Below are 22,709 nucleotides of genomic sequence, written 5' to 3'. Positions count from 1 at the left end.
CATAGGGCCTTCATTGATTTGCTTCTTTTGAAAAGTTCAAGTGCGTCTGCTGCAGTGAGAAATCTTCACTAGCGATTAATTCAATCATGATTCTTATACTAATCAAGAACTTGTCTAAACTGAGATTTTCCATTTGAGTAAGAGACCAGGTATAATCTCTAATATCCAGTATTTTATGAAGCACTTCAAACGCTTTTGTTGCGCAGCTGTGGTAATAGCCTTGGTTAATCCATGCAACAATTGCCGAGTTTATAGACTGGAAGAAAGGATAAAGCTTAGACACAACAGGATGCAGCAATTGGCTTTCACTAAGTCTACCATCATGGAAGCAATAAGATTGTTGAAGGGCGGTCAAGTTGCCAACCTTGAGCTTTTGTGTAGCGAAACGCATACTGTTGTTGGCATATTCCTGCTTCAATGTACGAATCAATAATGTGTATGCTTTGCGCAAATGTATCAGCATATTGTTATCAGCATACGAGTTTTGTGCATATCTCATTTGAGTATCAGATAATTCTTTAAACAACGGATGAATGTGTAATTCCCTCATCAGATAGCCTAAACGTTCCAACGCAGCAGACTTGTCAGGAACAATTTGCAGGGACATATAGCCTAACCAACGGTAGGAAAGACCATAGTTTTGATGGTTTAAGTGTTCTAAAAAGTAATCACCAGCAACATCAATTTTCTTCAAAGAATTCTCGTCATTGATATCCAATGTTTGAACCAAATAAATGAGATAGGCTCCGTGTAATGTTAACGTAGCAAGATTGGAATCATTTTCGTACATTCCTCCTCCAATAAGGAAAGGTGAGTTGGCTGGAGAAAATAATTGCTGCAATAAGGACTGATCATCAGAGTTGCTATCAAGTAGTGCAGCAAGCGATTCAGGAGCCTGTTCAACATCAACAAAAACTTGGAAAAAGGAATCATGGATAGCAGCTTTCAAAGATTGTCCACGTTGAAGACGCTCAGCCATATATGTGGCAAACATCAAATAATCGCGAATATTTTCAGATTTTCCAAATGGTCCGCGTCTGTCGGTCGCATCAGACTGAATGGTATTTAAAAGCAAAGGGATGTTAGAACCACGAATACCAAGTGAATTGACAAGCTTAGTAGCATCCTGTTCGTTCTTATTCCAGTCAGAATCAAGTAGGGCAATTTCAATACCTCTGTTTCTCATTGCACGAGAGAGCTCACCGTTTTGAGGATCGACAGTCATAAACATGCGGAAGTCGGGATGAGGTTTGATTACTTTTACAGTACCGTCTACAAGACCACGTTCATTTACCATAAGAACACCATCGTTTTCAAAAAGGGGATTTAAACGATCCAATACCGATGGATTACAAAGGTTTGCATTATCAATCAACAGCCAGTGACCCTTTTCGAGAGCATTGATCAAAAGACCATCAATCCATTCAAATTTACCGGCAATTGTATCCTTCTCAAGCTTCTGCAAATTTTCGATTGCGATACTTATTTCATTAATCGATGTTTTAAGATCTTGGTCAATTACAGCAGCAGAATTTAAGTAAGCAATAATGTTGGAAACCAAAACGTAATCTAATTCTACAAATTCTGAATCGGATGATGTTGTGTTCATATGTTGCTTGCTTTCCAAAACAAACCAAACATCATTCAATTGACGTACGAGCTGTAAAGCTGTGTTATAATGCTCGCTATCTGTAGAAAGAGTTGTTGCATACATCAGCAAGCTCTTTGAAGCAGCGCTAATAACTGTATTCAACAGGTCCATAACTACTTGTCTATGGCGATTCAAGTCAACTTGTTCAAAGCCACCGAGTAGTTCCATAGTATCAACACTGCTGTTCATAGCAAATTCTTGTAATGTATTTCCAGTCATCTTGCTCAATAAACGAACAAGAGAAGTCTTTCCAGAGGCAGAAGGGCCCGTAAGGATAGCCATCCAACTTGATTCAACGCACTTCATAAGGGATTGGAGCGAAGGTAAGAAAGATTGCAGAATATGATTTTCATGTTCCAGAACGCCAACTGAATGAGCATTTTGCTTTCGTGCCAAACGAGAATGACCAATACTGAAAGAATCTGTTGATACGTTGTATTCAGGATGTTCAGGTCTTTCATATTTCACATTGAATACCATTTCAAAAAGTGCAACAATATGCTTGCGGTCTTCATGAGAACGCATACGTTGCATGTAAATAATATCAAGATACTCTGCAGGATCAGTAACATGGTTTTGCTTCATCAATTCTAACCAACGGAAAACATCACGCAAATTGAATTCCCATGGACTTCCTTTACGACCAAAGCTGCAACGAACCATTGTTTCTTCATACATTTGGTTGTTAAATTCAATCATTTTGGCCAATATAGCAGGTTCGAATTCTGGGAATAAATGAGAGCAGATAAACAAAAGATCTTCAGAGGTCAACTGTTCAACATACACTTGAGTGAATCGATTCACAAAGGATTTTGGTAAACCTTTACGACCACCACCTTGTTGGAGAGGATTTTGAGCACCAAAAACACGGAATTCCTTATTACAGAAAAATTCTCTGTCAAGTTCAGGGATATATACAGCGCCACGATGATCCAAACAAGAGTTGAGACCTTCTAATACAGATTGAGAAGCCAAGTTCAATTCATCCAAGAGTACCCAGTCACCAGCTTTCATTGCTTGCAAGAATGGTGCATCTCTCCAAGCAAATTCACCGCTGTTTCCACCTTCAACAGGCAGATCAGAACCAAACAAATCCATCAGATCAGTTTGTTCTGATAAATTAATACGAACCAAGTTATGACCTGAGGCAGCAGCTAAAGCAGAGATCAAACTGGTCTTTCCAACACCAGGGCTACCTTCAAGTAAGATTGGCTTTTTCAGTTGCATAGCACGAACAACACGCATAGCGTTATCAGAAGTTGTAGGTGCTGAAAGAGTAAATTTCACGCTAGTCTTAGACAACTTGCCACGAGGAATTTCAAATGGACCAATAGCAAGCTTATCGTCGCCAATATGGATTCTATCTTTTGTTTCTCCGAGAATTTCTTGTTCGGTAGCATTGGGCTTTCCAGAAAGATAGCGAAGACATTTCAGACGGAACTCTTTTAATGTATGACCAGTCATAAAAGAACTGGAAGAGCCATGAGATCCTAAACCATCAAGTAGCACTATACATCCACCGTGAGCAAAACTGACTTCAGGATCTAAGCCAAAATCCACAGCGATATTCATAAACTTGACCCAAGAAAGAATGTCACGAAGAGAAATGACAGTACGGCTCTGTCCAAGAGCTTGAGAATACCATGCAATAAAATCAAGCTTCTTTGCACTATATCCTTTAAGAATAGAATGCTTCATTTGCTCATCTATGATACTAATCAAGTCATCTCTATCAGTGACAGATGGGACCCAAATTTCCGTAAAACGATTTCTCAAAGCTGGAGAAAGTTCCTTTTTACCATAATCGCCACCAGGGTTCATAGTGGCCAAGAATTTGAAACCTGGAGCAGCGTATAACTCTTCTACTTGCTTGCCGCCCTTTTCGGCAAGTACCAAAAGACGGCTAGGTTCAAGTACAGAATTGAGTCTTTCCAATACAGAATCATCAGCCAAAGAGATTTCATCAAGTAAAAACAAATGACCTTCTTTCATAGATTGCACCAAAGGACCATCATGCCACTCAAATAATTGTTTAGGCTTATCCATGTCTTCATCAGTGTCCTTACTACGAACAGGTCTCTGTCCACCAAGTAAATCGCCAGTTTCAGTGTTTTGATGACAATTTACAATATGAAGCTCTCTGCCATAGGTTTCAGCAAGCATCTGACAGACAGTAGTCTTACCACAACCGGTATCGCCAACGAGCAAAACAGGTTCGTCATATTTAAGACAACGAGCTACAAGGCTAAACAACCGACGCATAGCTTTCGTCCATACAAGCTTATTATCTTCCCCTGCCTCAGCAGCTTGTTTTTTGAGCAATTCATCGTATACCTTAAACTCATCGAGTTTGGTGCAGTCATACATTTCATTTTCATCAAGCTTTACTTTCATGACTTGCTCAAGGACTTGCTTCACAACCTTCTTTTCTTCATCCCTTCGGCATCTTTCAGCCAATAACATGTATCCATTTTCAGCTAATTCTTGATATCCTTGAGGATCACGGCCAGCCCAACGGAAAAGATCACGAAGAGTGATAAATCCATGTTTCTGCTCAAAAATACGTGTGCTCTGTCGGTGTGCCATCAAATCCTTGTAAACCTTAACTAATTTTTTACAATAAGAAGGTGCAATACTACATCGTTTGGAAAGGATAGTTTCTAATTCATCCTCGGGTATATCATCAAAATGAAGTTCAAGAAAACGGTTGCGGAAGGCTCGGGATAATGCTTTACGTCCACCATAAAGACCAGCAGGGTTTTGAGTAGCAAAAAGCATAAAGTGAGGATGAGGCTTCACAATTTCCTGAGTTTCAGGAATCAACAATTCTCTGTTATCATCAAGCAAACGGTTCAAGGCTTCCAGTACATCAGAAGGTGCTAAATTAAGTTCATCAAGAACAATCCAGTAACCATTACGAAGAGCTTCGACTAAAACACCTTCTTGAAATACCAATTTACCCTCGTTGTTTGAAACGTAGGTGCCAAGATATTCTTGAAGATCGGTGTGTTCGTGATTATTGATACGTACAAAGCGATGACCTGTCTTCTTGGCCATGTATTCCACCATAGAGGTCTTACCAGCTGAAGTGGGACCCTGAATCAAGACTGGGAATTTCCGAGACATAATAACACGAGCAAGATTGTAAAGTTTGGTTTCAATAGATGTTGTTAAAATATAACGAGAGTCGTCATCAAGAGGGAATTGACCTTGCTCCAACCAAAAATGACCAAATTGAATATAGTTTTCAGCAGGTTGACGAGGAATTCGAGTGATGAGCTGTTGAGGATTCTGCACATTTCGTAAAATGGTTTTATAAATCAATTCACGCATCAATGCTTCACTGTCCTTGTCAAGTTGGGTCAAGAACGTCATACAAAAACCTTCAAATAGTGATCGTCTTAAACCGTAGGTTGGAGAGATTTGAACAACGTAGGTCAATGCTCTTGCAAGCGTTCTCATACTAAAATGAGGTCGTTGATTTGCACCATCCACTAATTTGTGTTCATTTGCCAATTTCTTTGCGCTCATGTAGAAATCAGCAACGTCGTCATAACATCTTTCGTCTCCAGCAGCGATACCATAAAGATATTGCTTAACAATCTGCAAAAGATCATCATATCGGTTGTCGGGGGGATGCACATAGAACTCGGTAAATCTGTTACGAAGACCTGGTGGTAAATCGCGCTTGCCAACATCTGTAGCAGGATTCATACAAGCAAACAAACGGAAGTTGGGATGACGTTTGATGGGCTCAACATCACCTTTTTCAGTCAATAATAATGAACCATTGACATCCTGGAGTAAACCAGACAAACATTCAAGCGTCTCTGTTGTAGCCAAGTTGATTTCATCCAACAATATCCAGTCACCTTGGCGAACAGCCTTCACAAGAGAACCTTCCATAAAGCTAAACACAAACTTATTTTGAGATTGAACCTGCTGCACCTCAAATTCTTCAACATGTTTTGCGAATGACTTCCATGCGTTTCGAAGCTGAGGAGAGGATACCTTTTTGCTTTCAACGTTCTGTTCAGCTTCAAATTTTTGTTGAGACATTTTGATGGATTGTTTAAGTAGAGCTACAAAGCTACTCCATTTTTGGTGAACAAACATCTTACGAACCATATCCAAAAATTTGACATTCTTCTTTACAGAAAAAGTCTTTTCAAATAAGCGTTCAAACTCTTCATTCAAAGGGATGGCCAGTACTTTGCCGTCAACAGGTTTGAATCCACCCAATAAATCTGAGCTGTCTGATTGTTGAGACAAGTTGATGACAATCAAGTTTTGATGAATCATGTCTGCCAAGTGTTGTACAACAGTAGTCTTACCGGTACCAGTCTCACCAACCAAAAGGACAGGTTCATTTAAATGAATTGAGACTGCGATTCTTTCCATCAAACGTAAAGCATGTCCTGTTGTAGCAAACGGTCTTTGTTTTTCTCGTTTAATTAAGGCGGCTTTCTTCTTTTGCTTTCCACTTGCTGCGATAGATGACAAATTGACACGACCGATACGAATATTGGTATCATTGACATCGAGAACAGGCTTATACTGATCTACGTAGTTACGAACTAATTCTTGAGATATCTGCAATGGTCTGCCAAGAGTTTGAAGTACAGTCATCCATATATTGTAATCTGGTATCATTCCACAGAAGCAATCGTTGGCTTCGTTGAATAAATCCTGGCGAAGTGTAAGGTCCATGCCCATGCTGGAGTCGTTCAGTTTTTCGCCTAGCAAAAGGTCAACACGGTGACACCACTTCATCAAATCTCTTGTTGAAAGGAAACGACCCATAGTAGATGATGATAAAGAAGAAAAGTTGGGATCTTCATAAATACCAACCACTGTTTGAAACAAATCCATGGCATGAGGAGCAAAATCACGAATGTGAGTAAACTTATCACGGATCACTTGCTCCAATTCCTGATGTGACAAAGGTTCAACATGTACTCTTGTCCAAAGATTAGCGCCTGTCATCACTGCTCCTCCTCTAGCGCTGACTCCCTTTCCAGATCGAGATGGAACAAAAGATCTCGTACCAAACAAATGAAAACCCTCCTTTGCCTTGATCTTTTCACCTCTGGAAGGAATAAATAAATGACCAGTTTCCAAAAGAGGTAAAAGTACAGATAGAACTTCTGCTGGTGCCAAATCAATATCTTCAATCAACACCCATCGGCCTTCCAGGACAGCAGTAGTTAAAACACCAGCCTGCCAGCGAAAAGAGCCAGGTGTTGATGTTGATACATATGTACCCAATAAAATTTTAGGGTCTGTTTGATCACCTAAGTGAATTTTCACTAGTCCTGCGCCTCTTCCAGTTCTCCATGCAAGCTCTTCTATAAGACATGTTTTTCCTGCACCAGTTACACCCTCCAATAATGTAGGTGCTCCGATGGATAACGCTAAACTGATTGCATGCAAGTTCTTTGAGGTTGTGTTTGTCAAGACTAGTTTGGGATTAAAACTGTTCTTATCGTTATGTTTGTTTGCGCTCTTTGGAAACAAAACACCACACAGGTTGCAGGTCGATGAACACAAATCCTCGTTAGTCAATTGAGGTTGTTGAATAGTATATTGGTTTGTCAAAAGTGCTATTTGATTGTCGGAAAGTCTTTGCTGTTCCCACAAACTAAAATAAAAAACAATTATGTTAGAATCATGTGTTTAGCTTCTTATATTGTCCTATTTACTCCAAGAATCTAATATCTATACGATTGCCATCGATAGTTGTATAAATAGGCTCATCTGATTCGTCCAAAGGTTTTCCAACAATTGAGGACAATAAGGCTTTTTGCTGCATGTCACTGAGACTATAGACCTTACCAAGACATAACACAGTGAGATAGCGAACACATGTGTCTGGGTATTTGAGCAGTTGAACTACAGGCCCCCAGTTCCAGAGTGATGTAAATGTAGTTGTAGAAAAAGAGAGTAAACGATATGTAGTTAAAAGTAAATCCTGCAATTCAGCTATTAAAGTTGAATTCATCTATATGAATCATACACATACAATTAGTTTAAACTCATGTTTAATTATTTTTTATCCTTACAAGCTCTTCATTATTATCAGCAATATTAAAATGGTTTAATCTTTCAAATAGAGAGATTGAATGAGTAAAATATGTCACAGTCAAGCTAAGTTAATGAGGTTAGAGATTGATTGTTTGCCAGAATCTTTTTTTTTTTTTTTTTACTTTTTCACTTGCGGTACAATAGGCAATACTATACTAAAAGCCTTTGCAACCAATTCAATTGTATGTACAGTAGTATTCACGTTTGACAAACTTGTTTCCATTGAGTTTATAAATCCTTGCAAAGTCCAACGTCCGATCAAATCTATCACAATTGGACGGAACAAGCGGACGACAGTAAGGGTCCAAAGAGGATTGAGCATGGCTTTTGAAACTGAATCAAGTAGATCTGACCGAGAAATAGTAGTAGGATTTTTTAATTGTTCGAGATCGATCACATGTCTAAAGGTTGGAGAGTCATTCTCTATAATGTATGTTGAAAGTTGTTGAATAGCATCAAAAAAGTCAAATGTAAGAGGATCGAAAATACTGTTTTCAGTTACTTCTGTCATTTCAGTAGTTCAAATCTAAGCAAGATTCTGTTCTGAAAACAAGTATATAGTCCTTGATAAAAAAAAAAAAAAACTAAAAAAAATAAAATTGTGACAGCCGAAAGTGAATGGGAAACTCAAGTCGCTTTCATTCTCAGCTGTCAATGGCTCGCAGCAATTGATTGACAACCATGTGTCAATTCGTTTTCAATAGATACTTTGGATAACCAATTTCCTCAGTCTGACGATGTGTATATGAAAAACTTGAATCTGATGTGATGCCTACTTCTCAAATCTTTGTTGATAAAAATTAGTATCTAGAAAAATTGTGACAAAGCCTTAGATTTCACTGTTGATATCAAAGATTCAGAAACATCAACTATGATGTCCATCCATGGCTCCATAATCCCTTTCCATAGTATGGTCAATCATTCGTCTTGCCGAGAGAAAAGAAAAATTGTGTTGGCATATCTCGATTTATAATTTAAATTCCGCTTGATCACTTATACCTTCACGTTTCTTTTTTTTTTTTCTTTCTGCAATTAACAATAGTGATGATGTCAAACCGTTTATTAAATTGCACTTTATTATTTCTCTTGATTATCACGACAATAGCAGCCTTTAATATAAAGGAAGCTTTGTTTGGTTCAAGCAATACACATGCTGAAGCTCAAGCGTCATTTGGCGTACCTCAAGTCCATACAACAGAATCGACTCGAGCAGGTACACTTAAAAATGTCTAGATTCTACTCAAGAAGCTCTACTGCTGATCACTTGAAATTCTTCTTAGATATACCTTGTACAGGCTACATATGTAAAGAAACCGAGACTTGTGTTGATATGCCAGCGCAGTGTCCATGCAAATCAACGACCTATAAAAAATGTGTCCTAGGTGACTGGTATACGTGCGTTCAAGCTGACACACCATGTTCTGATCTTTCCTGAGCAGCACAAAGGATAGAAAGACAAAGGTAGAAAATAAAAACGGTGTCCCTTTTGAGAATGAGGTTGATTTTTATCAAAACCTTGAATACATTTTGTCATTTTCTGTATACAAATAAAAACAAAAGAATATGATGAACTGCTTGATTCTCAGTACGTGACTAAGTTCAAAGTCAATTAGGCACTCTATTTTCTCTCGGTTGTCAAAAATCTACCTTGTATTTATTTCAATAAAACAAATACTTTTCTTTCTTGACAAGCTCTTGTTGCTAATAGCGTTTCAAAATATGAATCAAATAGATAAATTGCAGAGATGTTCTTCTCAGGATGAGCACTCTTCATAGAAACGCATTTTGCTTGAATAAAATGTATAAAAGAGTTTTTTTTTAACAGTTAAAGATGACATAAAGCCCAGTCTTAACAACGTTTGAATCTATTGATCGTAGTCTTTATCTAATCACTATTCTGCTATGAGACTCTCTTATTGAAAAAAAAGATGGCGTGTTATAAATGGCTTTTTAAATATCTTTTAAAAAGAAATGTTTATAATCTATTGACACACAGAAATCGATTTGCTTTGATTTGTACTACATTTATTCTGCTTAGATCAGAAGCCGGCAGAGAACAGAGGAAAAGGGACACCATTGAAATTCAGGGCGTTTTTTTTTAAGAAAAGAATCCTGCTTTATTTGCAAATAAAATTAAAACTCAAATGAGCACTTGTTGACTTAGTTTTCATCGCTTCCGCCCGGATCAGATTGTTAGTTTGACGCAGATTTTTTTGTACATTTTATTGTCAAGGGTAATGATCACTAGGTACTTTGTAGCATGAACACTGGCATTCCACCTCTTCACCAAATGACGTCCTGCAATAGTACCACGAGCTAAGCCTTTGATCACGTATACGTCTACGATGTCGTTGAACAAGACTAGTTTAGTTGTAGCTGCGTCGTTGTTGACGTCAGTATGCTGAATCATTGTGAGACTGTCCATCTTCCAATCGAGCTAGTTAGCAGTGTTGTGATTTACTGCTGTGATTGAAGAACTTGTATCCCATAAAGCGATCGGTTGTTGATTATTAATAAAGCGAGGTATTACTGATACTAAGCGGCGTTACTGGTGCTAAGCAGTGTCACTAGTGATAAGCTGCGGGATTCTTTGGTGTAGACTGGTTGGCTAATAAAGCTGATGTTGGCTGCTGGAATGCTCTATACTTTCTCAATACTTGTTGGGTTGTCAAGTTTTACTTCATCTTTGCTAGATTGGTTGCTAGATAGGCGGTGAGTTTGTCGTGACCGGTTTTTGTAATTGTGTTGCTTGCAGTCTATTGTGCGATGAGCTTTTCCGCAATACCCACGCACAGGATTGATATTTTTGTCATAGAGCCGAGGAGGATTGTTTTTCTGTTTGCTGTATCTACTTTGATGCTTGTTGCTGCTGTAGTTTTTTTTGTCTTTGTTGCTGTTGCATTGTCCACTGCGTTTGTTCCCACTGTTGTAGAACAGAGTCTGATCATAACGGACATTGAATAATCACAACTAAAAGAAGTATATTAAAATTGATAAAAGATAATAATTTAAATCTTTATTAAATAAAATATATTCTTCTTCTTTTTATATAAAACTATCACTATTAGATTCATTTTATGAAGTATACATGAACACTAAATAAGTCATGATCTTCACTATTCATCATTTCTGTAAATGAATAATAATGGATCAGGTACCTAGTCAACTTTGATCTGACTGGAGGCATTTCATATAAATATATCTTTCCTCTCAATGAAGACGGGACAACTCTCCCAGATCAGTTAAAGAACAATAAGATCTATAAAAACAACGAATTAAAAATTTTCATAATCGATTCAGTGATCACTATTCAATCAAACGTGTCAATGATTGGATCTACGCTCATAACTACTCATTTACCCGCCAATTGATAGAAGAATATAAATAGTAGACTTTGTAATGTTTTCTTTTTAACAATTAAGATTGTCTTAAATAAAGTTCAGTCTCAAAAAGTATTCTTTTGGTTTATCTTTGTTATTTCTTTTACTTTACCAGAACATAACACCCACCACAAATACGCTGGTTCTTGCGTTGCTGAAGATAATGTATATCTACCTCCATTGGATTGTCAATTTCTGAAGTCATGTCGTCTTGCTTGTTGTCGATATTGATGAGGTCGTTGAGTCTTACCTTGTCGTCAATCTCGATATCTTTTTTATTCACTTCAGAAATGGTTTTCAATCCTTTAATTTCTGAGTAAGAGACTAGTGTTGTTTGAAGGCTTTGATTGTTAAGTGACTGAATAGATATTTGAATTTTTTGCCCTTCTTTGAGAAGATTAGGAGGAAGCAAACCATTGATATGTTATCATTTTGCACGGAATAGACTCACTTTGTTGTTGTATACAGCTGTGTAAGCTATTGATCAACCCATGACTTTCTTCAGGCTTTTCAAAATAAAAAAGTATTTCTTTGGTGAATAATGCTTAAGATACGTTGACCATTGGAGAGAGCTCTGGCAACATGATGCAAATGATGGGAGGCATAAACTAACCCATCTAAGGAATAAACAGTGATTGTTTTTTTGTACACTTGTATACTCGACTTGATATTTACAATCATCGAGGCATAAACGGATGTTTTGATATCATTTATTAGGCTTTCAATAATCAGGTACTTGGAGAAATCGGTCGATACAATTTGCTAATTGCTGATATTTGGTTGTTAGCGAGATAGATTGGCGTTGTGAAGTAAGAGCCGCTAGAATTTGATGATATCGCCAAGTGTGCTGATAAAACTGGTAAAATAATTGATGTACTACATACGTTTGAAATTACTAGATGTTGGTCGATTAAATTATGATAGGATTGGGTGAAGGGAAGATGGTAATCATCAGGCTCTGGATTACATCTTCTCTTGCTTTGATATGTAGCACAGTGTGTTTATCGAATGATGTATGTTTCCTGATCGTTAAAGAGTTGGTAGTCTCGGCATGTAACGTTAAAACTCAGGGTTTTTGCAAGTCGGAAAAGAGGGCATAGTTTATTTTTATACTTTTTTTGTACATAATCGACAGTTTTGTTTGATGTCCAATGACAAACATTTTCGTGTAGAGCAAGTGAAAAGATAGCTGTTACACATGCTTATGTTTGTAAGCTTTCTTTTTTTAGAAAAAGATAAAAAATAAGGTTTGTGTTATTTAGAATATATGGGAAAATAAAAAGTTGGAAACACAAAGCCTACATGTATAAAAACCACAGCTTAAACGTTAGCTCTTTTTCTTTGCAAAAAATAAAAATAAAACAAAGAAAAAGAAAAGAAAGAAAATGACCAAATCTCCACTTGTCCCACTTTCTGAAGCTATGAAGACGTTAACTGCTCAACTATTGAACGTGACTCCCGAAGAAGCTTGCCAACTCGAGTTTCATCGTCAGTTCTTTGAGGCAATCATGATAACACCAGACGATGATGAGGTCGAAAAAGAGGATAAAACGATCGAGGTGGGAGGTATCAAGGTGGATATATCCATCGTGAGACCACCAGGACAAAAAGACAAAGTCTTGCCTGTCATCTTATTCTTGTAAGTAAAAAAAAAAATAAAAAAAGCGGAACGATGAAGGATTAATTTTCTATTGAATAGACACGGTGGTGGATGGTCTGTGTGCAATTACAAGACGCATTCTATTTTAGTAAGCAAGGTAACTACGCAAATCGGAAGTGTTCAGAGATCACTCACTCCTTTCCTTAGCTTGTGACTCTTGCAAATGCATGTATTGTTTTTGTCCACTACTCTTTAAGCCCCGAAGCCAAATATCCTCTTCCGTTAGAAGAATGTTATGCTGCTCTTTGCTGGACACAACAAAACGCAGAAGCAATTCGTGTAGATACGAACAAGTTGACTGTATTGGGTGATTCTTCTGGAGGAAATTTTTCAGCAGCCCTTACAAGTAAGGTTTTATATTAAATGCCTACAGAATTGATTAACCTCGTTCTAGTCTATGCAAAGGAAAAAGGAAATGATGGAATCAAACAGCAAGTTCTTTATTATCCTCCTCTGGGCACCACTTTTGATAGTGAATCCTTTAAACTCTTTGAAAATGACGATTTCTTACCCCGTGAACAAGTCATTTACTATATTAATAATTATGTTCGTAGTAAAGAAGACTACTTGCTACCTTACGTCGCTCCTTTAAGAGCATCCCTAGAGACATTAGCTGGATTACCTCCCGCACTTATCCTGACAGCCGAACGTGATGTGCTTCGATCTGATGGTGAAGAGTATGCTCACAAGTTGTTGAAGGCTGGCGTGCCTGCCCTGTGTGTCAGATACCAAAATACGTCGCATTCATTTGTTTTGCCTACGAGACCACATCTTAGCCCTGAAGCAACAGCAGGTATTACTCAAACTGTTGTTTGGCTAAAGAGTCAGTGGAAGGAAAATTTAACTTTGAAAGTGTAAAATACATGAAATAGTCAATAAAAGAAAATTGCTTGTTTAAACAAAACATTTGTTTTATTAAACCCTTTATATGAGTAAAGGATACCCCTTTTTAAATCGAGATGCTCTTCTCCTAGTAAAAAGGAAAAGAAAAGAAAGGGTTCAGTCTTTATCTCAAATAGAGAATGTTATTTGATTTATTCTTATTTTAGTCATGCTATCTTTCTGTTGGAGTCAATCATCTTGGCTATCAACGGTTTCAAGTCATTGAACAAACAAGGCCAATGATTGTTCACAGACGAATAATTCGGAACCTAAAAGGTTGTTTTTGTGCCTTTTTTTCTCAACCCCCCTGTTGATAACGGTGATGTGATAAGAACAATAGAAAGTAGGACGGTGTAACATCAGTTTTATTAAAAAAAAAGAGAGGGGAGAAATTATGTACAATAGACTACAATTAGATAAGAAAGGGTATAAGGGAGAAGGAGAGGGATGAATCAAGAGGTGTCATCGAGAGTGATAGAAGATGACATGATTGTATTTACATCAAAGTTTAACTCTTTCAAAAAGTGTGTCATTTGTTCAAAAGTAATATAAAGGTCCCAATGTAAAAATCTCAAGAAAGCTAATTCCATACGAGTAATCTCTTTTATTGACCAAACATCACCAGTTGCACGTACAACTTGTTTGGTAGACAAACAACGGTCTTCACTATATTTACTCGCAATTAAAAGAGAGGCTACAAATATCCTATGGGCTGCTTCAGGTTCTGCTTTGAAACCTGTTGAATGAGATAAGTAAAATGGCTTTATAATATAAATTGTACTGTACCAGGTGGTAGTGACTTTCTAAATCGTTGCACATACATCAATGCCATGACAAGGTGTACAGGTTGTACGTCACATTTTTCAGTAATGAGTGAAATAAAAGGTATAAGGTCAGGTAAATGACTCGATCTCTTTTGTATTTCTCCGCTACTCGTTGTTGTTACTGATCCTACTGTGGGTGTCTCGATTGAATTTGAATAAAAAATAGCATCAAAAGAAGATGAAGCAAAGTCTATATTTTTATGAATACATGTACTATTCAACCTAATTAAACTTACCAATAAATCCAGGTGGAATACTCCTTCTTGTAGAAGCAGGAGGTGAAATCAACATGAGAGGGTTTAAAGTGGGCAAATTGCCAAAAAGAAAAAAAAAGAAAAAAAGAAAAAAAAAAAAATTAAAAAACATGAGTCATTTATACTCTTTTTTTTTTTTTTTTTTTTTTTTTTTTTTGGTTTCAGCAGCTGATAACATTTTCGGAAAAATACGTAAATTAGAATGAAATCATTTGATTCTCCCTTGTATTGTTTTATCATTGTTAACCATCCACTTTAAAGAGGTTGTACATAACACATCCCATTTCGTCATCAAACCCTTCATAAATAATTCAGGGCTCAAAAAACTTTTTTTTAAAAGACAGACAAGTAGCTCTTGTATCAAAGCTTGTAATAGATTTTTCTTTTTTAAAAAAAAAAGCAGGAGATTTATTCAATCACAAACAGATTTAAAAATAAGCCCATAATTTTTCAAATTCTTTTGCATAAGATTCTACAACAGAAGGAATATTGGTAATCACCACATTCTCACGATTCTTATAACGTGCACTACACAAAATAATTGGTTCATCGATCTCGGTCCCTCATCCTCACTTACCCTGCACTCCAATTGAAACTTCCAGTGATCACTATCTTGTTATCAATCACTGCAAACTTATTGTGCATGAATTGGTCACTAACCAATCATCTTTGTCAGTGATCGTCAACGAACATTGCCAATTACCTGTTGTCGTATTTATAAGGAATTCCATAACGTTCATTCAACATCATGACATCAGCACCCTTTCTACTATCCATTTGATCATTGTCTGTAATAATACGAACATCCACACCTCGTTCATAAGCATCACCCAATACATAAGCAGTATCATTGTCTGTTAATGAAAACACACAGACATGAAGAGTTCTTTTCGCAGATGAAAGAGCAGAATGAAAGACCTGAGAACAAGGTGAATAAGATGATAATCAACCATAACCTCATTTACCCTGTAACTTTCTTCAGATGGGAAAAAGATGGGCACACAAAATGTCTCTTCAGATAGATTCTCCAACATCTTTGGATGAAATTCGTGAGTTTGAACAGGATGACGAGGGGGTCTATAATTGTTGGTGACCGTATAAGTCTTGGTCGTCTTTTTCTTTTTTTGACGACGACGCACCACTTGGAATTCTTCCGTACCACCAATCTCTCTTGACTTTATTGGTACTCTGACCTCTACTTCCTCATACTCACTCTCCCCTTCGTCACCCTCTTCTTCATCCGCACTGTGTTCTCCATAGTTTTCTTCTGCCAATTGACGGAGTCTTTCATGCTCAGTATGTTCAGGACCAAAGATATCTGCCTTCAACCGATGATAGAATTCCTTGGTCTCTTCCCACTTACTCGTCTTCTTGTGCTCTTCTTCCTTTACTTCTGCCGTAGCCAAAGACAATCGCTCGACCTCTTCCTCTTCCTCTTCTTTTGCTGTCTCACGTTGCTCTAAAAACGGCTCTACACCGAGCGTTACACCAATAAAACTAGACACTTGACGTTTCAACACAGACAGCACTTGCTTGTCACTCTCTAGTGACATGGCCTTCTCCGCATGAAGAAACATACGATCAAACACGGCCGTAGGTGAATTATCTTGCTTTTGACGAAGTAAGCCGTTCAGGTGCGTCGTCATCTTGTCAAGTAAAGAGTGGTCGGATGAAAGGCTTTCGACCGATTTCATCGACTGTTCCTTGTCAGTCTTGATAAAAAACAGAAGGCTGACTTACATGCTTTAAAAGTTCGGAAATGCTGAGTGGTGTATCTTGATCGTAAGGGAGACTGTTTGTCATCTTGTCTGTGAAAGAAAGAAAGGAAAAAAGTAGAGGGAATGCTTTAAATAAGGAGGGATTAGGCTATGTACGACCAGTGTTTGTATCACAGACGGGAATAGACACTGTTTTAGAATCTCTGGGCTATTCTCATTCTGATGACGTTTCATCCTCTCTTGACAGCCACTCGGTGACCCGGATCCAGTCGTCTTGTCTTTCAAAAAGGGGTGTCTGAAACTAGCTTGAAACGGAGGTCATTTATCGAACCTCCAGGGAAAAAAGGAGGTTGAATGATATGTCTGTCGGGTCAAGTATCCATGCTGCTTACATGTACGCGAACAGTGAGTTAAGGTTACCTTGGATGTGATAAAGGGCTGATGATGTTCAGCGGCGGATACATAACACAACCAGGTCTTGATGATTTATATCCTTAACATACACCCACATGAACTCACAGCCGAGCAATATTTCCAGTCATGGTGACCTACCCAAGACTTTATCTTTTAAAAGTGGGGAAAAAAAAGAATTCTTCCAGCTTTATTTTATTTTTTCTAAAAAAAAAACGATGGAATGATGTGTTGTAACCATTGGATAGATGAATTTCTTAAAAGAAGAAAGAGGATAATCCATGCAATTATCTTGATAATAATGAATACACATGTGCTACTTTAGTGAAATGCTCTTGTTATTCTCGTATCTTTTCCATTCGTAACTTACAAGCAGCTTGAATTGTACCTGATAATTGATTTCAAAGACGTGACTTATTTAAAAACTTTTTTTTCCCTTCTCGTCTTCTTTCTCTCTTGTGCCCAAAAAAAAAAAAAGTAAATAATAAAGAGAGTGTGTTGTTAGGAATCACTCACTTTCTTTTGTTTATCAGGAAATGAACAGTGATAGTAATTGGGTAAAAAAACGTGAAAGTATCATGATTACTATTGGATGTTAAATTGCGCGTCTTATAGAAACTCGATGAATGCCTAAAATCTTTTCAATCAGAAAAAGCACCCAAAAATGAAAAAGAAGTAAAAAGACAAAGCAGATGGAGAAAGACAAAGAGAGAGAAAACTAAGCAAATTGATAGTTTTATACCAAATCATTCAACCTATTCTTAAAATTTTACACAATCACAAAAGACTTGAACCTAACTGGGATCACAGAACAGACGTAAAGAAAAAAAAAATAAAAACAAACGACGCCTATTGTTTAACTTGTGTCGATTAGTAAACAAGTGATTGAAGATGTCATTTGGGAATACAACACGTTATGTCACTCTTATTCACCCAAAGCTCATTTAACCAAAGTATGGGACCTTGTATTGATCCTATACTTTTCTACTCAAAATGACAGTTATATTGACCCACTTTCAGATTGGTTAAATCAATACTATCCTGTGGATCCAGCATCACCTACCAAACTCTATCAATTCATCGTCCGTGGTGATTGGACGATGGCATTGGATGAGTTAAACACGTTGAAAGAACAGGAAGCAGAACGAGATCAGTGGGCGGTAGAGAAAGTGATGGAAGAGATTGAAAGGTGGAGTCAGGTAGAAGGCATAGACAAATGGACAGAGTGGCGAGAACAAGTGTCGAGTGGTTTGGATCGTAGCCAGCTGACACCTGTTCTGCTGCGTGTGTATGCGATTTTGTTGGGTGATGAAGAAGGTGGCTGTGAAGGATTGGGTTTGCTGGACAGGTTGCTGGCTATCGGTCGTTTTTCGAGACCAGGGATTCCGTTGATTGAATTACAATCAGTAGGACAACGTATCTATGAAACAACAGATCCCTTGGACAAGACATGTGCGTATCTGCTGATGGGATTACTAGATGATGGATTGAGTTATTCGAATGATCTCTGGTTAGAGACTCACTTAGGACATGCTTTTATTTCTGTGGATGTCAAATTAGCCCAGACATTTCAATTATCGAATGTACAGGCCATTGTGGATCCAGTCTACCTTTCGATGAATGAATATGTAAAGACGATTGTCGCAAAGGAGGATATGTGGCAGGAAGCCATCATTTATTTAAGTACCTGTAAAGAGAATGGACAAGATTGGATGATAAAGGTAAAAGGGAATTAGTTAAGCCTGAACTTTGCTTACCTTCGTCATTAGCTGTTGGGTGATCCACCTTTGAATGAAAAGAAGGTTGAATTTATAAAAGAGATATTGGCGATTGCTTATGAATATCAATTGAATGATGTTCAGAGAGTATTACACAATGCACTCGGAAAAAGACAGGAAGGCATGGGTGATAGACATCAAGCAGTGATAGAATACACAAGGGCACAGAATGTAGATGCACTCAACAGACTTTCCTTGGTTGAGTTGAATGATTATTTAGACAAGGGAAAACTGAATGATGTGGTGACATTAAGAGAAGTAGAGATCAGTCAGCGTTATTCTCTTTTGGTCAAATATCATCATTTTCGTACACTTGTCAATCAAAAAGAATACAAACAAGCTTCACATGTTTTATTAGAGCTGGTTGAAAACAAAGAGCTATTACCAATGCAATATGAAATAGTGTTCATGATTGACACGCTAGAGATCCTCAAAGGTAGACTACCATTGATTTATATTCTTACTGATTCATCCTAGATAAAGAGAATCACTATAGTTTTGAACAGTATTTGAAATGGATTGAACTGTTCAAGTCGATTGAAAGAGATGAATCAAAGCATGCGTTTATCAGTAAATATTACAAGTTTGTTCACCAAGTTGATCTCTCGAGTCATCTCATCTTGACCAGATTACGTGAATTACTCTCTTACAAGGCATCTTTATCTCAACAGTAAAGTTGTGCAACCAAAGATAGGGTACACGTGTGTTTATGAACTCCCTTTATTTTATTTTGATTGTTAAACTATTGACAGCTTCAGTACATTGATTGACTTGCTGTTCTATTAAACTATCATCCACAAGCTTATTTAAAAGATCAAATAGTTCCAACTTGACTTGTTCAATAAATGCTTTTGTATTCACTTCTATTTCTTCTTCAACTCTTTTCAAATCCTTTACTAATCTCATTCTTTCCTTTGCTTGTTCGTTCATTCTGGCCTTGATCACATCCTCATTCACATCCGTCGTCTTTAACCGATCGATCTCTTGCTGAACCGAAGCCAGCAGTTTCTTTTGAGCGTCCATTTCCTGATCAAACTCAGCTTGATGTTGTGTGACAGATTGTGAGAGTAGACTGGTTTGCTGCACTATTTTCTCTCTTAAATTTTCCACTGTACGACGTTCCTTTTCAATCGTGCTTTCTCTCCGTTTGAGGTCATCCAACTCCTTTCTGGCTGCAGTTGCCTCATCCTTTAGTTGCTTGACTCTGTTTTCATTAGCAGAATATGTCTTTTTACTATCATCCAACAGTTGCTGTTTGGATCCCAAGATTTGCATGACTTCACCTATTTCTGATCGAAGTTGTTTGTTGGATTCAATGTATTCTTCATTCTCTCTTTCATATTGTTCTTTTGTTTCTTTCACCGTTTGAAGCTAATAAGAAATTATGAATCTTGTTTGTTCCTTGTTTTCTTCTTTTTTTCTTTGTACCTGCTTTTTTGTTTTTTCTACTTGTTGTTCTATCTTTTCTAATTTACCTTGAAGTTCTTCTATAACCCTTGTTGTTCTTGAATTACCAGAAGAAGAAGAAGGTTTGGGTAACATATGACTTCTTGGTAAAGAGGTTTGAAGCATAATTTATAATAAAAAGAAGAAGAGAAAAATAGTTTAAATTTTTAATGATTTTTAATAAAAAAGAAGATGTCGGAATACAAATATTACTGTTGAACCTAAATCATAAAGTCAAGTATTTATATCATGTGGATTCATGCAAAATAGTGGTTACTTGATGACGCCAAGTTTAAATTATAAAAATAAATTTCCCATGATTTTATTTTATTTTTTATTTTTTTTTTATTTTTTTATTTTATTTTCAATTATTTTGTGTTTGTGTGTGTGTGTGTGTATTTGATTAAATAGAAGACTTGATCAACTTGAACTGTAATCTTTAAAGTGTGTCTGTGTTTTGAAGATAAAAGGGCAAGAAGAATAAAAGGGAAATAACAACTCTCTTTTATTTTCATGATGGAAAGCAAAGAAATTATTATTCATAAACGATGGTTAATATTATATAAAATTGGTGAAGGTTCATTTGGACAAGTATTTAAAGGTAAGCTTTTCTCTCCTCCTTTTATTTTACTTGTTCCTGAAACCCTCTTGTTATTTTGCCCTTTTTTTTTTTTTTCTTTATTAGCCAAAGATATAAAGTCGAATGATTTTTATGCAATTAAGCGTGAACCCTTGAATAGTCCACAATTATATCATGAATATAAATTGTATAAAATATTAAGAAATGGGCGTAAGTTTAACTTTTTTTTTTTTTTTTTTTTTTTTCTTGCTCATTTCATGATAGCTTCTATACCAAAATGTCATTGGTTTGGACAACATGATGGTTATAATTGTCTTGCTATTGATTTATTAGGCATGAATTTAAAAGAATGGCAAGATCAAATCAAGACGATTCCATTAGAAACAATTGTACATTTTGGCTGTCAATTAGTGAATTGTTTCAGATATATGCATGAACTTGGTATCATCTATCGTGACTTGAAACCAGAAAACCTTTGTTTACTCCCTCATCATTCACTTAAAATTGTTGACTTTGGTTTAGCCACTTGGTGGAAAAACACAAAGACCAACATACCCCATCCTCCTTACAAGACCAAACACAAGACAGGCACAGCTCGATATGCCTCTATTCCTGTTCATCACGGCCAGACACATGCAAGAAGAGATGATATGGAAAGCTTGGGTTATCTTTTGCTAGATCTTTTCATTGACTTGCCTTGGTCTGGTGTGGTAGCCAAGAGTTGCAAGGCAGGATGGGATCGTATTCGACAGATCAAGGAAAGGACACCTCTGAAAAGGATGTGTGTGGGATTACCTGTGGGTATATTGTACTTTATAGAGTACACAAGAAGACTCGAATTTTATGATCGACCTGATTATGATTATTTGATTTCTCTCTTGACCGGCTGTCTTTCTCCAGGTCCTTATTCTTCACTTGTCGAATTAAAGAATAATCAAAAGGCACGCTTGATGCATGAACTCTCTTCGGCTAATCAACGTTCTCCTATCTCACATTGTTCATGAAAACTCATTTAATTCTTGTCAACTAAATAATAAAGTGATGTTGTATCATTTGGTTGCCTTCGATAGCTCAAAAGTCTTAAAGACATTCAATGATTCTGAAAGTGTTTTATCTTTTCACTTTGAGTTGCTTTATTGTCTCCAAGAAATTGATTTCGGACTTTGTACATTTCTACAATCAACTCTCACACCAAAAAGTACTTTCTTTTCTTTTTTATTATTATTCTTTACTGCTTTTTCACTCATCATGGACCCACATAAAAAGGTATAGCTGTCTTTTCTTTATGACAAGTATTTTTTTTTTTTAAAAAAAAAGGCTCTTTTAGAATACATTACCTCCTCCACCTTCATTCAAATCAGCACCTGACTTTAGTCAATCAACCCTCAACATTCCATCGTTTTCAAGTGCACCTGATTTCACTAGCAAGGAATCCAAAAACTCAAAAAGAGAATATGGACATGAATCAAAATCACCCAAACAATATACCAGTCGATCGCGTTCTCCCACATACCGTTCATCCAAACGAACACGATCTCGTTCACCCCGAAGACGCAGATCTCGCTCACCCAGAAGATACAGATCTCGCTCACCTAAGCAAAAGAGATCATCTCATGACCCATCTTCTAAGCAAACGGTAAACATTAACAGAAAAAAAAATAGAAAAAGCAAAGCTTTCCTTATTTACTTTATATTTTTTAGTCTCGCCACTCAAGACGATCACCTTCTCCAGTACCAATTCACACGTAAAAAAAGAAAAAAAAGAAAAAAGATTATTGTTGACTTACATGTATTTCTTATGTATTTGTTTTATATCAGTGGAGAGCTAAAAACAGGGTTTACATTTATAGTGGATAAACGAGGAGATCCGGATCTAGTCACCTACGGCACTACCCATACCTATGGCATTCCCTCCTTTCGTCGATCAGGAAGTAGGTTACAAACACTTTATAGTATATAGAACTTATGATAAGTAGATGGAAGAGTGCTAGGTTACGATTGGAACGAGCGTATAACAATGAACCAAGGTAAAGCAGAGATT

The 22,709-nt window shown here is 36.9% G+C and overlaps 9 protein-coding genes across 9 annotated transcripts; 4 read left to right on the top strand and 5 right to left on the bottom strand.

The window, feature by feature from the left end:
- Window positions 1-10: 10 nt before the first annotated feature.
- RO3G_01807 (uncharacterized protein) lies at window positions 11-8,246 on the bottom strand (the record flags this gene model as incomplete). The annotated part of the gene is made up of 4 exons (XM_067656398.1): window positions 11-7,292; window positions 7,354-7,652; window positions 7,714-7,798; window positions 7,858-8,246. 4 exons carry the CDS (start codon window positions 8,244-8,246, stop codon window positions 11-13), a joined length of 8,055 nt encoding a protein of 2,684 aa, XP_067512499.1.
- A 2,727-nt stretch (window positions 8,247-10,973) lies between these two features.
- On the bottom strand, window positions 10,974-11,320 carry RO3G_01806 (uncharacterized protein; the record flags this gene model as incomplete). Its single annotated transcript, XM_067656397.1, has 3 exons — window positions 10,974-10,994; window positions 11,096-11,141; window positions 11,223-11,320. 3 exons carry the CDS (start codon window positions 11,318-11,320, stop codon window positions 10,974-10,976), a joined length of 165 nt encoding a protein of 54 aa, XP_067512498.1.
- A 1,180-nt stretch (window positions 11,321-12,500) lies between these two features.
- RO3G_01805 (uncharacterized protein) lies at window positions 12,501-13,633 on the top strand (the record flags this gene model as incomplete). The annotated part of the gene is made up of 4 exons (XM_067656396.1): window positions 12,501-12,754; window positions 12,815-12,863; window positions 12,923-13,121; window positions 13,170-13,633. 4 exons carry the CDS (start codon window positions 12,501-12,503, stop codon window positions 13,631-13,633), a joined length of 966 nt encoding a protein of 321 aa, XP_067512497.1.
- A 476-nt stretch (window positions 13,634-14,109) lies between these two features.
- On the bottom strand, window positions 14,110-14,772 carry RO3G_01804 (uncharacterized protein; the record flags this gene model as incomplete). Its single annotated transcript, XM_067656395.1, has 3 exons — window positions 14,110-14,393; window positions 14,444-14,671; window positions 14,718-14,772. The coding sequence occupies 3 exons, from the start codon at window positions 14,770-14,772 to the stop codon at window positions 14,110-14,112; spliced, it is 567 nt and encodes a 188-aa protein (XP_067512496.1).
- A 391-nt stretch (window positions 14,773-15,163) lies between these two features.
- On the bottom strand, window positions 15,164-16,538 carry RO3G_01803 (uncharacterized protein; the record flags this gene model as incomplete). Its single annotated transcript, XM_067656394.1, has 5 exons — window positions 15,164-15,263; window positions 15,313-15,390; window positions 15,439-15,653; window positions 15,701-16,447; window positions 16,476-16,538. 5 exons carry the CDS (start codon window positions 16,536-16,538, stop codon window positions 15,164-15,166), a joined length of 1,203 nt encoding a protein of 400 aa, XP_067512495.1.
- A 990-nt stretch (window positions 16,539-17,528) lies between these two features.
- Window positions 17,529-19,045, top strand: RO3G_01802 (uncharacterized protein; the record flags this gene model as incomplete). The annotated part of the gene is made up of 4 exons (XM_067656393.1): window positions 17,529-17,539; window positions 17,739-18,585; window positions 18,634-18,900; window positions 19,001-19,045. The coding sequence occupies 4 exons, from the start codon at window positions 17,529-17,531 to the stop codon at window positions 19,043-19,045; spliced, it is 1,170 nt and encodes a 389-aa protein (XP_067512494.1).
- A 317-nt stretch (window positions 19,046-19,362) lies between these two features.
- RO3G_01801 (uncharacterized protein) lies at window positions 19,363-20,214 on the bottom strand (the record flags this gene model as incomplete). Its single annotated transcript, XM_067656392.1, has 2 exons — window positions 19,363-20,013; window positions 20,071-20,214. 2 exons carry the CDS (start codon window positions 20,212-20,214, stop codon window positions 19,363-19,365), a joined length of 795 nt encoding a protein of 264 aa, XP_067512493.1.
- A 387-nt stretch (window positions 20,215-20,601) lies between these two features.
- On the top strand, window positions 20,602-21,672 carry RO3G_01800 (uncharacterized protein; the record flags this gene model as incomplete). The annotated part of the gene is made up of 3 exons (XM_067656391.1): window positions 20,602-20,689; window positions 20,774-20,878; window positions 20,933-21,672. 3 exons carry the CDS (start codon window positions 20,602-20,604, stop codon window positions 21,670-21,672), a joined length of 933 nt encoding a protein of 310 aa, XP_067512492.1.
- Window positions 21,673-22,122: 450 nt separating this feature from the next.
- On the top strand, window positions 22,123-22,497 carry RO3G_01799 (uncharacterized protein; the record flags this gene model as incomplete). Its single annotated transcript, XM_067656390.1, has 3 exons — window positions 22,123-22,304; window positions 22,370-22,413; window positions 22,487-22,497. The coding sequence occupies 3 exons, from the start codon at window positions 22,123-22,125 to the stop codon at window positions 22,495-22,497; spliced, it is 237 nt and encodes a 78-aa protein (XP_067512491.1).
- Window positions 22,498-22,709: the final 212 nt, after the last annotated feature.

This window comes from Rhizopus delemar, genomic scaffold (assembly GCF_000149305.1).
Source record: "Rhizopus delemar RA 99-880 supercont3.1 genomic scaffold, whole genome shotgun sequence".
Classification (NCBI taxonomy): Eukaryota; Fungi; Mucoromycota; class Mucoromycetes; order Mucorales; family Rhizopodaceae; genus Rhizopus; species Rhizopus delemar.
This window is presented reverse-complemented; position numbering and strand designations above follow the sequence as displayed.